At 29.8% G+C, this 17565-nt stretch overlaps 2 protein-coding genes across 9 annotated transcripts in view; both read right to left on the reverse strand.

The window, feature by feature from the left end:
- LOC130451421 (neuronal acetylcholine receptor subunit alpha-7) overlaps positions 1–5510 on the reverse strand; it is a 52076-nt gene extending 46566 nt beyond the window's left edge. For 2 of the 8 annotated variants that reach the window (XM_056790425.1, XM_056790420.1), the window contains exons 1-2: positions 5418–5507; positions 4992–5249 (exon numbers count right to left, since the gene is read on the reverse strand). In XM_056790425.1, coding sequence (XP_056646403.1) covers positions 4992–5082 — 91 coding nt within the window. In that variant the 5' untranslated portion in view covers positions 5083–5249; positions 5418–5507. Of the gene's footprint in view, positions 1–4991; positions 5339–5370 lie in introns of those variants that run through there. The other 6 variants (XM_056790426.1, XM_056790422.1, XM_056790424.1 and 3 more) reach the window with 5 other exon arrangements.
- Positions 5511–8636: 3126 nt separating this feature from the next.
- Positions 8637–17565, reverse strand: part of LOC130451422 (potassium voltage-gated channel protein Shal) — a 19102-nt gene continuing 10173 nt past the window's right edge. The window contains exons 2-4 of the mRNA XM_056790427.1: positions 14908–15070; positions 13406–13618; positions 8637–13006 (exon numbers count right to left, since the gene is read on the reverse strand). Of these exons, the coding sequence (XP_056646405.1) occupies positions 12782–13006; positions 13406–13618; positions 14908–15070 (601 nt within the window). The 3' untranslated portion in view covers positions 8637–12781. The remainder of the gene's footprint in view (positions 13007–13405; positions 13619–14907; positions 15071–17565) is intronic.

Consider the following 17565-nt stretch of genomic DNA (forward strand, 5'->3'; position numbering starts at 1 on the left):
CACCTTTGAAACTCCAGATTGATACAGGTCCTACAAAATCATTTCTCAATCCCAAAACACCTTCAATTGATTTCCCAAATGTAATAAAATACGATCTCTTTATTGGCAGTTCCATCTTAATTCCATAAAATTATTCATAGCATAGAATCACAATCCCTTCATTTCCAGAATTCAGATCTCCTGAAACTAGAGTTTCACCTTTTCAAATTCCACGAAACCTTCGATGGCCTTATTGATATCGATTATCTAAAACTTTTCCGTGCTGAACTAAACTTCCCCGGATCTTTATCACGAAACATTCAACAATCCCTATAAAGCAGAAAGAACGCAATAGAATGCCAGAAAATCAATCTCGATAAATATCAGATATTTTTGATGACAACAACACAAGGACCAAACTTGCGTAGACCATCGGATCCAGACTACTTAAATGCTGATGAAGAAAAACACATCATCTGTCTTTGCAAGAAATATTCAGATATCTTTCACACGCCAGACACACCTCTCAGTTTTCTCTTCAAGTTAAACACTACAAAAGAACGAAGGACGATATACCGGTACATATCAAATCATACCGCTACCCATATATCTATAAGGAGGAGAATAAAACCATTCAAATATCCTCTAAGCAAATAAATCTCCATGGTCCTCACCTATATGGATAGTCCATAAGAAACAGGAAAATCAAATGGCGCATCGTTGTCGATTATTACAATGTACACGAAGAAACAATCGACGATTGATAATCAATACCTAATATAACGAACATACTTGTCCGATGCCAAGCGTGGAGCGGTTTATATCAAATAGAAATGGCCAATAGCATATGGCGAATCTTTCCAAAATATTCCAACGTCTTCGAGATACAAGATTAAAGATCCAATTCGACATGTGCAAATTCCTACATAAGAAGTTAGTTTTTTAGGACATTTCGTCACTTCAGAAGGTTGATTTGAGGATTAAAATTAGAGCTACCATCAATTATAAAATACCAAAATCAGCTAGAAATATCAGAGGATTCCTAGGACTTCTAGGATACTATAGTTTACAAAAGATTACGCAAAAATAACTACACCACTAACAGTTTATCTGAAGAAGGATGCCAAAATCAAACATACTCCAGAATTTTCTAGAATGTTTCAAAACATGCAAAAATCTTTTGATAAACGAACCTCTCTTCTCAAAACTTCTCACCCGACTACCAATGCCAGCAACTACCCTATAAGAACAGTACTTTCTCAAGGTCCATTGGGCAGTATTAAAACAATAGCATTCGCTTCCAAAACACTGGTCGAGACAGAGATAAAGTATTTGACAATAGAAAAAGAGATATTAGCTATAGTTTGGGCTACTAAATACCTCCGCCCCCATTTATTCGGAAGAAAGTTTAAAATGTTTTCAGATAATCTACCGCTTCAATTGCAGTTTTCTCTGAAAGAATATATGCAAGATGACTGCTGGTCAACTTGCAATGACTAGATGAAAGCCGATCAATCGACGAACTCCTATTAGACACCACAAAACAAATTTCCAATGAAGAACTTACTGATGGAGAGCAAACAAAGCAAACGGCAAAAGAAAATCTAATCCCTGGCATCCCTATATCCGAGAGATCACTTAACCACTTCTGTCAAGATAATAAATATGATCAACTACCCACCAAGGTGTTGGAAACATTACTCACCATGATAGTTGCAGATAGCGGTACAGAATTTAAAAACGGAATCATAAAAGAATTTATCAAATCACATAAAATACCCATCCACTGTATCACCCTAGACAGTTCTCAGTCCAACTGTATGATCCAAAGATTTTATTCAACTTTATTTGAACACCTAAGGATACTCCGAAGTACAAGACGAACATTATCTATTGAGGAATAAATGTCCTATGCGTTACGAGGTTACAATAACTCTATCTACTCCTCAACCAAATCTAAACACCTTACTGTTGTGAGTCCCAAACCTTCAGAAAGATGGAGGAAAGTTTTCCAAATAAAACAAATAACAATTTATTTTGGTTGGTTTTCAAACATCTTACGGATTAAAACGTGCAAAGAATAATTGAAGTTGTCGTTAAGTCTCAATAATTCAAGATGTGATTTCAGCTGAATTTAGTATGCTGATGTTGTAACAACTTACCCCTACAAACAGATGAGGAAGCTGAAGGACAACACTAGAAAATATTACGCCAGAGATCCACGGCCAAGAAAAGTATCCCACGACTACTCAAAGAAGGATACAAAAAGAAAAGAACCATTCACGGGAAGGCTGATCTTTACAATGTTGAATAGGATTTCGAGAAAGAACTAATCCAACAAGTAAATGCACACTCTGTATTTTATATATTTTATATATTTTATATATTTTATATATTTTATATATTTTATATATTTTATATATTTTATATATTTTATATATTTTATATATTTTATATATTTTATATATTTTATATATTTTATATATTTATATAATAAGTGAAGAGTGTGCTTGCTCAGTTTAGAGCTATTGAAGTCGAAAGAAAAAGGATACAACAACGGAGACTAACGACCCTATAGGATGTGGAAATAGGTGTAGAAGTAAAAGCACCCACACATAAATGAGAAGCAGTTTTTGCTTCGAAAACATATATACCTAGATATTTTTTATATGACGATAATTCCGTTCAATAAGTATTTGATAGTTTCACATTTATTATTCTATTCATCTTTTATATATATTCTATTTTTATGAAACAAAAACCTAAATTTTAGATAATATCTGAAGATTATATCTATTTAAACACTTTATCTTTGATACTTTCAATTTGAATGAATTTATAGATCAAATAAATACAAATATATGTTTAGGAAGATCCAATCACTGTACACTCTTATAAACAATATGAACAGTATGGGAAATTAGAAAATATATATTATTCTGAGGCGCGTAGATATAAGGGTGGAAAAGGTAGTAGGTAATTTCATTATAATGTGCTTTCTCACACAAATTGTATAAGAATATACTGTACTCGATTTAATTTTAATTTGAATTGATATTCTGGAACCATACTTCAATCGCTGTTTTTATTTTAACCTAATTACTATGTTCATTTATAATTTTTATTTTTTGTGAATGTATACCTTCACCGGTGATTCCACTACCCCATATAGATCTTCCTTTGTGGAAAATGAAATGAAATACATATATAGGTGTCTTTATTGTTTAACAAGATATAGGGCAATATTAGAGTTTGGGTATTAAAGAATAAATTTCTTTTGTTTATTTATAAAGAAACTACTGAGTATACAAATAGGAAAAAGATCAAGTATTTCCTTTCAGATTTTGACAATCTGAATGTTTCTATTTGTGTTTTCACACAAATCCTGTACTAAGTGTCTTTTATTATGGACAAAATGCAGAAATTCGCTTCCAATAAGATGTTCATCAAATAAAATTTCTAAAATATGTGTATGAATCCAGCGATAGCAAATTTTAATGTATGTATTTAAGAGCGACTCTTTTAAGCGGCCTGTAACTACATCAAATGGCAAAACAAAAAGGTAACAAACGTGTGGTGAGAGAGATTGACCAAAAATATTCCACTGACACGTGAGAAAATTGAATCTGTTTTTTAAATAAACTAAAAAATCATACAATGTTTCTTTCTACAATTTATAAAATATCTATACTTAACTTCACTTGACCAAGTTGTACAATATTATAATTGGCGTTTAATAAATTATGTATTCTGTTTTAGAAAAGCAAAGAACTGGTCTCAATAAATGCGGTTACGCGAAATTTGATTTTAAAATCAATCCATAATTTCCTAAAAACTCCTGGCAAAGCAGTTTCTAGGAAAACTTTCATTTTTCATAAAAGCCTTTTATAAATATCCATCAATCCCATTTTGTATCTCTAAAATCAAAATATGAGCGACCTTTTCAATCATTAAAAGGAGATAAACCAAGTGTAATATGTAATTAAAACACTAACCTTACTTTTGCTTGGGCATAAACCTTTCTTACCAGTTTCAGTGAAAAAGTGATTATATAGTGCATATATATATATATATATATATATATATATATATATATATATATATTATATAGTACATTTTTTCTCCGCGAAATATAGAGCATATAAATTATGCATTTTAGGAGATCACCGTTGTAAAATTTTTATTATTTTAATAAATAACTAGAATAAGTTTTTCTTTGCACTTAAATCAATTAAATATAACGCCTTTAAAGTTATATTGCAGTATTTTGATGTTCCAATTGAATTCATCAGATTGTATAAACATTCACAATCACATCACTCATCGCTATAATGATTATAATAATACATAAAAATTTAAGTAATGCCTGTTTTCCCGCTTTAATTCAATTTAATAGATTATAAAAATTATATTTTCAATTTTTTAAGATATGGAGAGTTATTATTATGTACATAAATCGACATAAATATGATATGATATCTTTGATATCTTTGATGATGATGATATCTTTTTAATAACAAAATAATTTAACTACTGTACACAGAGTTATTGGTGGAAAATGAAAAATACCATGCACGTTATATATATATATATATATATATATATATATATATATATATATATATATATGTATATATATTTATATATATATTTATATAAAAGTATTAATATATATTTTTAGACATTTTCAATGAAACTTCTCGTGGCGATAAACCAAAGTTTTATAGATGAGAATTGAACAAATAAACAACAACAAATTGAAAATATAACTTCACAAAATCTATATGCAATGAAAACTTATAATACGGGTTTAAAATAAACACAACTACACCAGCATTCAAAAGGTTAGAGCCAGGAAAATCTACTAGCAAATATATGTTTCAAAAATACTTAACAAGACAGAATAACCAAAAAAACTACTACAAGGAAATTATTGATAAGGTAAAACAAATTCTACAATGGTGTCAAATGGATGCTAAAAAATGGGACACCAAAATATTTATGATGCCTACCATTTGGTAGCGATAGACAGATGAGTAAAAGAAGTATGAGCGTCAGTAATCGTGGCCTTCCTTTGAAGTAATAACAATGTTGCTTTTCCATGAGTAGCAATAGCAGAACGAACTATCTTGGGCGAATGCTGAACGATGTTTTAAAGATTTTCATTTAAGTTAGTTTTAAAGCGGTTTACTTTTAACATTATTAATTGGTTGTTTTAAGGTTTTTATTTAAACATTTTGTTTCACTGAGTTTTAGTTGCTCGAGTTTGGCTTATTTTAAACTGGCACATTATATATATATATATATATATATATATATATATATATATATATATATATATATATATATCGTGTATATATCGTATACTTGTATATACGTAAAGTTAGCTACCGATAATTAGGTTAAGTTTAAATTATATCATGTTTATATATGCCTACAATGTAGAGTCGTGTACTAAAACCAAAACCATGACGAGAACCGAGACTGATTCTCCTCTGTAGAATTTCCACTGCGCTACCACTACCACTAACGCTGAATCAGTCCACTGCGCTGTTTTCTACTTGTCTCTCCCTCTCACTTTTTCATTGTCTTCTCACTTGCTACTCCTGCTGCTGGCAATCTCCATGCTCTATCCTTGCCGTTCCTTTTGCTATCACCGCTATGCGTCCTGCGCTCTGAGGTCAACATCCTGAACACCCTTATTTCGATTCAATACAAACTCTCTGTTTCAGGAGCGGTGTGGAGTGCCTTCAAATATCCCGGGAAATTTCCTTTCATGTTATTTTTAAGAGATAGAAACTATAATTTTATAAATCATGAAAAAGTGGAATGTTCATGGAATAACCAAAATCTATCAATTTAAAAAGATTTTATTAGAAACATCTATTACTGTTGAATATAAATATAGCTAAGTATTTTTTTTTGGTATAATGGTAAACTATGAAAACTAATATATTTATAATTTTATATAATATATAATATAATTTTTCTGAACGAATAGTTTATTACTGGATATGAATTTTCAAAATATAAAGTGGGAATACACAAAAATAAAATCCAATTTCTATAGTCTAAGTTTCAGTTACTCGAAATCAAAGTTAGATTTTTGAAAAAAAACACGTTATTTAGTGAAATTAATATAAAACCACGAACATTAATCAAAAAAACAAGCTCAAGAAGTGAATAAGACCGCTTCTGGTGAAAAATCAGTTTAAAATAATAGATAAAAATTTTACGTTCTAACTACAATAGATCCTGTTACTTATAGCTTTTTTTTATCAAGAGAGGCCCTAAAGCAAGACTATGTAAAATTTCATAGGTAATCATAATCAATATGGATTGTTTGAACGCTTACCACAAGAAAAATATTAATCAACAAACATTATTTTACGTCTTTACTTTGCTACTTTGTATTTATTATTTTGAAGAAAATTCTCAACATTTCAATTTTCAAAAATGTCATGAACAACTAAAACAGAATTAACACTTCCAGAAGCCATCTTGAGAGATATGTAACTTTTTTCTGAAAGAATTGAAAAAATGGATAAACGGAAAATGAAAACTGAAATCCCAATATATATATATATATATATATATATATATATATATATATATATATATATATATATATATATATATCCGAGTTTTCAAATACTTATATATTCATCGTCTGGGAAATAATCAATTAAGATTTGTGGTGGCTTTAAGTTGTATAAATTCTTTTAAAAATTTTAAATTCATAGGATTCAAAATTCAATATTCAAAGTGACGTCGTTGAAAAATATGTTAAAGTTAATCTACTTTGGTGTTTTATTGTCACGTTTTCAATAAAAACATGCTTATATATATATATATATATATATATATATATATATATATATATATATATATATATATATTCGAATACTTATGTATTCATCGTCTGGGACTGAAATTGTTGTCAAATACAATATAAGTAATACGTATAATAAATGTATAATAATAATAAAATTTTACATACAATAATTAATTAAGATTTTCGGTGGTTAATTATTGTAGGATAAATTTATTGTTATACATTTATACATATTCCTTATATTGTATTTGACCATGATTTCAGTCCCAGACGATGAATACATAAGTATTCAAAAGCTCGAAAAAAATATTTAGTTAGTTCACTTTGATATTTCATTGCCACGTTCCCAATAATAAACCGCTCATAATATAGCTGGCAAAGACAATGTTACAATTCATATATATGTATATGTCGCGGATTGATCGTTTAAAAATCAAAATCGGCCTTAAACCAGTATATTACTAAGTTGTCTTCTATAGTTATCCACTTAAAATGGTGAATACCAAAAAAGGAATCTATATATTTACACTATCAGTATTTTTGTTTTGTGGTAGTAGAGGGCTGTTTCTCTGATTACATTTGCTTGAATTAGGGAGAGTTTGTTGTAGTAGATTACTCTTTATTTTGAATACTACTCGTAGCTTATGATGTTGATGATAAGGCTGATTATAGGTACCAAGTTGTACTGCACATTCCACTCATTATAAATGAATTGTTAAATCATAAATGTCCTACGACAAGTTTTTGACTTCCGTTAAAGCAAAAAGTTTTTGTTTTGGACTAATCCTTTTAAATGAGAAGAGTATACCACTACCATTTTCCTGGGGAAATTTAATTCAATATATGTCGTATATTGACTTGAAAATTATTGAAATTTGATTGGAAACCAAATATTCTCGATCTAGTAGAATTATATTTTATATATGCACATGTTTTACTGAATCCTCGAAGTTGATGTTTTATAAGTCATTGTTCTATTGTGGTTGTATATTGGGGTAGATACTAATCTATATTATCATTGAATTGGGAATGTATCGTATTTGTACAATGTTAATTTGTATTTGGGTTTATTGGCAGTTATTTAGTGGTTTTATTGATTAACAATGAAATTGTCACGTTTTAGTCTATTTTTCCAAATATACGTTTTTGTAGATACCTCACTGGAGTTAATCCAATAAAAAGTTCTCTTAGTTGCAAACTGACATTTTGTGTAGTTCCCTTGATTCACCATATCTATTGTTATTACTTCTAATGGTTATTTAGCAATACTTACTTGGTAACTGATTATTATTTATTTTCACACTACGACAACGGTTTTTCGTATACTTCATTTTTGTAGTGATTAGATATAAATATAAATTGTCCTGTTTATATCGTTTATTGTTTGTACTGTTTATAAATTATCTGTCAAACTTCAACTTTTCTTTAAATTTTATATCCTTTTATCCTTTCACTTCATATCAATCCAAAATATTCTAAGATTTCTATCGCTCTCACTACTATCCTTTTCAGTGAAACTTCTCTCAAAGAGTCTTTCAAAATATAATTTCTCATTATAAACTGAAAATTATTCTAATCACAAAATGTTGAAGTTTGTTAAAGAGAACATAATTTTTCCTGAATCGAAGCATTTTATTATTTTTAAAGCAATGATATACAACATATATTGGAACCACTACTTTCAGAGGACACTCAAAAATAGTGCTTAAGAAATATGCTATACCAGTATATGAGATGTTCTATTTGGAATAATGGAATTTATTCAACATATGCAAACGTATTTTTTGAGGTTCGGGTTCTCAAGAGGAGAAATCAAAGAATGTTTTTCATTTCGTTTTTTAATTTGAAATATTTCCAGATGATCGAAAATAACAAAATTCTTAACTTATAAAAAATCAATAAACATTATTCATAGCATACAATTGTTAGTAAACGTAAGTTATATAACATTTAAATTTATTCATTTAATAGTATAACTTGAAATAGTTTGTTCAATTAAATATGTGATTATTTGTATGATTGTTATGATTTAACAAAAGTAATCACCTTCCAATGCAAAAATGGATTATGAAGATCAAATTAATACAAGAAAAATCTCAGAAAGTCACATAAAAGTAGTCTCCAGTAGTCTCCGATAATATCTGTATTTGGAAGAAAGATTGCTTAAGAGGGAAATATTATAGACTCTATTCCTTGTTAAAAAAATTACTGACAAGAAAAATTCTTTTCCAAAAAATTTTAAAACTTTTTATTCAACTAATATCTATTGTCTGCGCTTAGAATTTTCCGATCCCATTCTTTTCCCAACATATAACTCAAACCCTTCAATACTTCACTTAATAATCCCTAACAGTTTTCCAAAAATATTTTGACTAATATTTCAAACTATAACGTCGTTACTCCAGAAATTTAACACCATGTAGCCCCAGATTGTTTACATTTGATCAAATGTAATTTTTAACTAAAAATGAAAGATTTTCCCCCACCTGTGACACCCGTGCATTCACGATCGTCTTCATTTCTATCGAAATTTGCCAATACTGACATTCAAAATAGTTACGATTAATATAAAACTCAAACATGTCAGGGCATCTATAAAAAAGTTTGTTAATTGGCCATTACAAATATGAGAAATGGAAAATTCAGATGCGATAAGAATTAGTTGACCTGAAGCCAATGTCATTTAATATAATGGTAACGAAGTCTTTGCGAGCTGGAGATGAGCGTTTACTTTTGGGGAATGTGGCAATGAAACACCAAAGTAGACTAACTAAATAATATATATTCCGAGTTTTCGAATACTTATGTATTCATCGTCTGGAAAATAATTAATTAAAATTTGCGGTGGCTTTAAATTACATTAATTCAACTTGAAAATCACGGGACTCAAAATTTAACATTCAAAATGATAGAAATATTGATTGATATCCAGAGCAACAGTGAAACCACTGAAACAACCCCCACGCTAAGATATGTTTCCATACTACAACTATTATCATGAAATATTCAACAAAAGCTCAAAAATTAAAACATAAAAATCGCAACCAAAATTATTCTAGCAATCAACACAATTCACTCTATTATTCGTCATTTTGAATATTAAATTTTGAATCTCATGATTTTCAAGTTGAATTAATACAATTTACCAGGTGATGAATACATAAGTATTCGAAAGATCGGAATATATACTAGGTTGTTTTGGTGTTTCCTCGCTACGTTCCCAATAATAAAATACACTTATTTTCAAGAGGAAACAGGAAAAGGTACATCTCTATTGGTTCCTTCTTCTATGCTAAATTGTTTCTTTTCTATGCACCAAAATGAGCACAAGAAATGACGACTCACAACTGGTACATCATACCCTCCAACTTGGGACGATCCATAAATTACCATTACCCTATGAATATGAAAACAAATCAGATCCTAGTACTGAAAAACAGAATAAACATACTAAGTCATCCACTCTGAAAAAACAAAAAGCTAAACATCAAACTCTTATAGAAAACAGCTATGCAAAAAATCTCCTCTAAAAATCATATGGAACACTATCACAAATGAAGTAATCAATAACATGTAGAGCAACAGTGAAAACACTGGAACAACCCCCACACTAAGATACGGTTTCGTACCACAACTAGGCCAATTATCACAAAAAATTCCATAAATGCTCAAAAAGAAAACATAAACATTGTTACAAAAAATATTTTAACAATCAACAAAATTCAATCAAAAATAAAATAAAAAGAAGAACCTTCACAACAGAAAAATTACATTTACAATAATCCTTGTATGAATTGTGATAAGAAATACACAGGCCAAACCTCTCGAACTTCACAACAACGCATCACACAACACCAATTGTGTGATTGCAGAATCTTTGACGTAATTGCGACCTATCAGAACATGTAATGAATACAAGCCACAAAAGAGAAGCCAAAATTTTGGGTATAGAAAATAAATACAATAAAAGAGTAATTTTAGAATCCTTCTACATAAAAAGTAACCAGCCCAGTATGAACAAAAGATCTAACACAAATATCAGTAAAAATTTCAGAAACGGGAAAAAATCACATAAGCGAAGTCGTCTTTTGGATAATAGAGGAGAGACCAGTCTACATGATCCAAATATTACCTTTCGCGCTGAAACCAACAAATGACATTAGTAATGAGGGCAAAAATTTGTCTTAAAATAAAATAAACAAATTTAAATTTCACTAAAAAATAACAATAAGACAAATTTGTTTAACTTGAAACGAAATGGCGTACACATCAAATCTTACAAAATAAATCAAAACCAAAATCGATGTTTTTCTTTTTTACATTTACAATCTTCCATGGAACACAACTACTAATCAATTCAATAGATCATTCAATAGATCAACCTACATCATGAATATCAAAATAAGAATAAAATAAAAATAGAAATTTGTTTTAATAAGAAAAATGAATTTTTCCTTAGTTCTACATCTCAAATATATAGCAATTGATTTATTTGTAGTTTCATTAGAACTTCCAAAATAGAGCTTTGAATTTTACTTAAATATTCAGGTCTTTTTTATCATTTATAGCTTTTTTTATCATTCTTTTAAAAAATAATTTAAAAAACACTAATTTTAAAACATAAGAGACCTAAAATGAAAAACATTTAGAAGGCGAGAAACAATTTGAAAATATCAACCACAGACACAATTTTGTTGAAACATGAAATTAGCAAAAAGTTGGAACAAAAGTGGTACTTTTCTATCATCAATGGTAATGATAAACGATTTTGTACTTTTGAAAAATAAATAGAATAACATTATCTTAAAGTACATTTGTTGAAGTAATTGAATTTCAGCTTAATACAAACTTTAAATCTGTTCAAAATCTTCTAGCAACAGTTTAGTATATTTGTATGACATATTTGAAATAGCATAGACTTTCATTTTGATAATGATTGTTTTTCATGATACAATAATTCAAGTTAAAATTTTCTATAGTTAGCTGATTCAAGTTGCATTTGAATTTTAACTCAATCTTCCAGAAATCGGACACTTCTCGAATAATGGTTTGGCGTGAGAGAAAAATTGCGATTTCCTATCACAGACAAAGTAATTGTTATCTTAGTCATATGGATTTTTATAATCTTGAACAGACACGTAATTAAGTAACTTGAACATGACGTCCTTAGTTTTTTTCACGTAGTTAAAACATTATATCAAATATATATCGGGACATAACAAGAATAAATAAAAATACGGTAATAACGGCTCTAGTCATGAATAGTGATCATATATCATTTTTAAGGTAGATTCAAATAAAATTCACGCTAATTTCTAGCAGCCAGAAAGCTGGTTTTCGAAGAATGTTCGTAAACTATTCCTATAATTAATTATAATGAACTCCTATCGATTTTCTACGAGGAACTTACCCCTTCAAAATACCCTAACGTAGCCTAAGTACCAGAGAGCCAATTTTCATTACCACTTTTAGATAGACATGCGTATACGTCAGTAAAAATGTATTTTAAATTTTACACGTCTCGCTCGATAAGAGGAAATAGCTTCACTCGAAACTACAATTTAAGTCATTAATGAATGTTATTCTTCTTATAATTTTTAAATAATACAAAACTGGTTAGCTATTGCTGCATATGTTCATATCACAAAATATTTCAATTCTAGAAATATTTTGTGCAAATTATCAAATTAATGTTTGTCTCCAATTGTACGAGCGTACAAACGCTGAATTGAATTTTTATTTAATAAAATTTCAACATAATAGACTCAATTAATGTCCGTATCTAACTACAAAACGATGGTTCTGTAATCCTGTTCCTTGCAGGCTTAAGCATCTTTCAACTTCTTTCGCTAAAAAAGACACTTCACATAATTTTTTATAACACTAGTTTTAGGCTATGTTCGTCATTACGATGTTAGGCCGATGGTATGATAATACTATTTTGTAAGAATCAAAATGTGATATGTCTTAAAATGACGCTTCTACTAAATATGTTCCGTCTAAACCACTTCCTGTTTGGTTGGTTTGAGCTGCTGATGCAGCGGGCATATATTTCCCACAGGTTTGTTGGTACCTTCTTGGGCAACAACGACCACAACAAGATTGTAGAAGTCCCATTGAAACGGCTGAATGAGCTGGACTGGCCATTGGAGATGGAGAGCCAGGTCGTTTTGGATGACCATTATATGGTACCTGAAAAAGGTAAAAAACTAAATGAATTTAAATCAGTTGAAATTTTTATATATTACTAATTGATTGTATAAAGCTCAATTAGTCTCACGATATAATCTCTAAAATCTATTTTTCAACTTGTCGAAACGTCCTCAAAATATTTAAAGGGTTTTTGCATCTTAACAATCACAAGATAAATTCTCTAAATATATTAATTCTCAATCAACTCACAACCCAATCCGTTTTTAATATCATAAATAGAATCATTTTTTTTTTCATGCGCAAACTAAATAAATCTCCTTCATAACTTTTTTGGTAAGTGAGATAATATAAAATAATAAATAGTACTTTGATTTTTGTTAAATAGCATATTGATATCTATACCAATGTCAGTTGCAAATACTTTTTTTCAACTGTTACCTCAAGCTCCACAAATTCTCTATCGGTAGTTTTCTCTAGACAGCGCAATAAATGATGGTGTTGTAATTCGAAAATATCCTCTTCTCTATAATTGTCATCCAATTCTATTCCAGATTCTTGTGCTGCTAACCGTGCTTCCGCAGCTTTCTTTTTACTAACAAATGCTGCTCCCGATGAAGCTTTGGCAATACGAATACGAGCTAGTCTCGCTTTCTAAAAAATAAATATACAGTTTACTTGACTGAAAACATGAATTTCAATTATGCTATAATGATATTATTGAGGATTGGGGATGGCTCTGATTTGCAATAATTTTAAACAGAGACAATTTGACATTGTAAAAGAGAATAGCAAGTATGACAGTTGAATTCATCAACTAGGTGAAAAAATAAGACACCTCTAATAGAACTAAAACAGAACGATGGATGATTCATAATAAAGTAAATAAAAACCCCGGCAGCTCAACAAAAACAAGTAGAAATAACAAAATATGTGTACGACCATCAATTAATATTATTTTACTATAAGTGTTTCACCCTCACATTTGCACAATATTAGAATTTGAGTACTATCACTTGAGCATAGCTGTTTTTATTCAATTATTTTGGCCATAAGATCCGGTCCATTCCGACATATAGAATGAATACGAACACGAGTTTTAAACGATACCTCTCAAGAATTCACACGATCGTCGCCTATTATTAGCTTCAAGAGATAATTCTCATAGACAATTATTGCAATATCAACTCATTAGTTTGTAGAACATGGAAAGGTCCTTGGAATATGAACTGTTTGCAGACGGAAAAGATATTATGAATTAGGAACGGAACACTATCGTCTTGAGTGATAGTGAAAAGGACACAACTTGAACGTCGTAACCCTCTATTTTTTATTGAGCTGCATGAACAAGCCAATACTTGCGGCTTGAAGTCACCTTAAGTCTTCATCAGAGGTAAAATAACTGCACAATTATCTTTTCATGAAATATTGGAACATATTTTCCTCAAGATAACGCTCCGTCACACATAACCAGGCATGCTTTGAATTACTTCACGTGGTTAAAACTTTTATTTTACCCTGACCACTAAGATCGTAGGATGTGGAACATAATCGGTGGAGAATTAAGAAAGTACATCGTCATATTCAATCATGTCGCATTAGGGATTGTGTAAAGCATATGTTAGATATTTCGGTCTCCTTGATATGTATGGCTAATATTACTGAAATAAAATAATTTTTAGTGTGTGTTCGAGTATCTATGTCAACGAGTGTAAATATAGAAATATACCTATTAATTTCATGTGTGTATCCTTAAATAGTACGAACATATACAGAAGATGAGGCTAAAAAGATCAATAATATATTAACGTGAGAACTATTGTAAAATAATACAGCAACAACTTTTATGCTCAAAGTCTCAAAAAGTTGTTCATCTCCTCCCAGTAAAAAATAATGAAATTATTTGATTGAATACTACTAGAATTAATTGATATTATATCTACCCTTTGAGCTTTCCGTTTGTCTGCTCGTTGGTTTTGGTGATATATTCTGCTAAAATTAGATACGATAACAGGTACTGGTAAAGCAATAACCAGGACACCACTTAAAGAACAAACTCCACCAACTATTTTTCCAGCTATAGTTGCCGGTACCATGTCTCCATAACTGAAAATTGAACATATCATAAATTTCCATCCAATTTAATCACCTATAAACATTAGAATATCTATTGACCTTGGTTTGTATGAAAAATGTACGCATGGGTGGTACCGTGCCAAAGCTGGTGATATATTTGTATTTCTAAAGTGGAGAAATTAATAAAAATGATAAATAATATTTCTCTGCCTCGAATTAACTAAACAAAGATAACTAGGCGTTTAGACACAATTAATGTGATTTCACACCCGTAAATTTTAATGAAATATTTATATGATTAGCTTAATAAAAGTTAAGAAAAATGCTAGGTAAAACCAGAATACCGAAATTATACATGTAGTAAATTACCGTCTTTTCTAAGTATATAGAAACAGAACCAATCAAATTTCAAGTAAAAAATATTTCAAAGCAAAATGACAACGAAACATATTATCCTATCGATTGAATTTATTACAATACTCTTTAGCTGTAGGCCCAGAAAAAAGTTTTCAAAAGTTTTATTAAACCCAGTACCCTCTCACACTTTACGCGATATACAATCGCGAGCAAACGTAAGATTGCCTTAAAATGAGGTAAAAGAGACGGCTTTCAGGTTTGTTGGTACAACCAAAAAATATATTACAACTAAACATGATAATTTAGACTTATTTTAATTAAAAACATAACCACTAAAGAACTAAACAACTGAAATAAAATACACAAACAAAAAATAATTCTGTTGAACAATCTTCAAATATAAAGTAAGACATGACGATACTTTACAATTCTGTAAAAATATTAATCTAATCATAAATATGAACCTTGTGACTTTATTATTAATGGAGATTGAAAGAATTTGTTAAAATTAAAACAAAAATATCCGCTACTTTCAAGCAAATAGATTTTAAAACTGAGATAAACAAAGTTATCCCCCCTTTTGATCTAGCTGTTTTGCTGTATACTTGACTATACTTTCGAATAATGAAAATAAGATGAGAGGTTTCTGGAAAGAAATATGGCCATCCTCTAATCATAAATACCAAATTAAATGCTATTCATTATAGACATGGAATACCGTCTATGTGAAGTTTAGTTATCTATATACTAAGTAGTCTAAATATTATTCGAGTTACAAAATATAACAGTGATAATTATTAGAATATAGATCTGACAAATAAAAAAAATTATGGAGTCTGCAATGAACATGAAGTACTGTTATTAGTGATAGCTGTATAAAGATGAACATATTCTAACCAAGTTATCAAAATATCTCAAAATAAAATCTGAAAAAAACCAAAGGGATAGGCGACAATATCGAATATTTTTTGTCGATAATTACTTTTCATTCATACACAAAATAGGAAATAGCGAAACTGAATTTTGTAAAAAGTTGTCATGTCTCAATTTCAAAAAATAAGACAGGTTTTATTGAGGGTGTCTCGATCCTATCATCATATACATCACCGATAAAAATTGTCCAAAAGATTGACTTTTTGCGGAAAAAAAGATAGTCGTGCAGATGATGTACCATAAACGAGGTCAGAGAATGAAAAGAATTTAAAAAGTCGGGAGAAGTCAAAAATGTTAAGAATGACAGAGACAAAAGTATATGAAGAATTTAAATAATATGGGATTTCAAATCAACTTCTCAGCAGATAAGAAAAAATGTTATATAGACATGAGTTAGAAAACACCAAAGAAGACAATAAGTTACTGCGCACAGTTGGTAGAAATATACTACTCACAAATAAGATACAATGACCATCCCGGCCCGTAAAGAACAAGTCATTAAAGTAGAAGTCGGAGACATTACTAAAAGAAGCGCAAGCGGTGGATATAAAAATTGAAGGAGCGAGAAAACTTGAATAAAGCACATGTGTGCTAGGATTAAATAATGATAAAGATAAGCAACTGTTATGATAAGCAAAGAAAGGGAGGCAAAAATAGACAAAAACGTCGATTGACGTTACCATCGGAATATATATTATCGTTGACTACACCAGATTTCTACCCGACCAGTGGTTCGTAATTGGATGTGAAGATGACGCCAGTTACCGTTCGCAGAAATTAAAACCAATTGCTGAGCAGTCCCAATAGTTCATACTTCAACCGAACTGATGGTACGATATATTGATTACAGTATTGTCATGGAAGAGTTACTTTCGATTCTATCCTACTCCATCTGAATGGGGTACCTCCATTCACACAAATGACGATGGAAGTAGAAGGGGAATTCGTCTGTCTCTACCATTTTTTCAAGTCACAATCCAATTTGTTTCGCTTAATTTCTTCTACCCCATTTATTTCAAGCTTATTCATACCAACCGTTTTCTCAATGGCCAGTCTCATAATCATTACAGACATAATATACGAAAATATTCTGGTATAGGATCACATATAAGAGAAGAGAGAGAGAGAAAGAGAGAAAGAGAGAAAGAGAGAAAGAAGAGAAAGAGAGAAAGAGAGAAAGAGAGAAGAGAGAAAGAGAGAAAGAAAGAAGAAAGAAAGAGAGAAAGAGAGAAAGA

Source organism: Diorhabda sublineata, chromosome X (genome assembly GCF_026230105.1).
Source record: "Diorhabda sublineata isolate icDioSubl1.1 chromosome X, icDioSubl1.1, whole genome shotgun sequence".
In the NCBI taxonomy this organism is placed as follows: Eukaryota; Metazoa; Arthropoda; class Insecta; order Coleoptera; family Chrysomelidae; genus Diorhabda; species Diorhabda sublineata.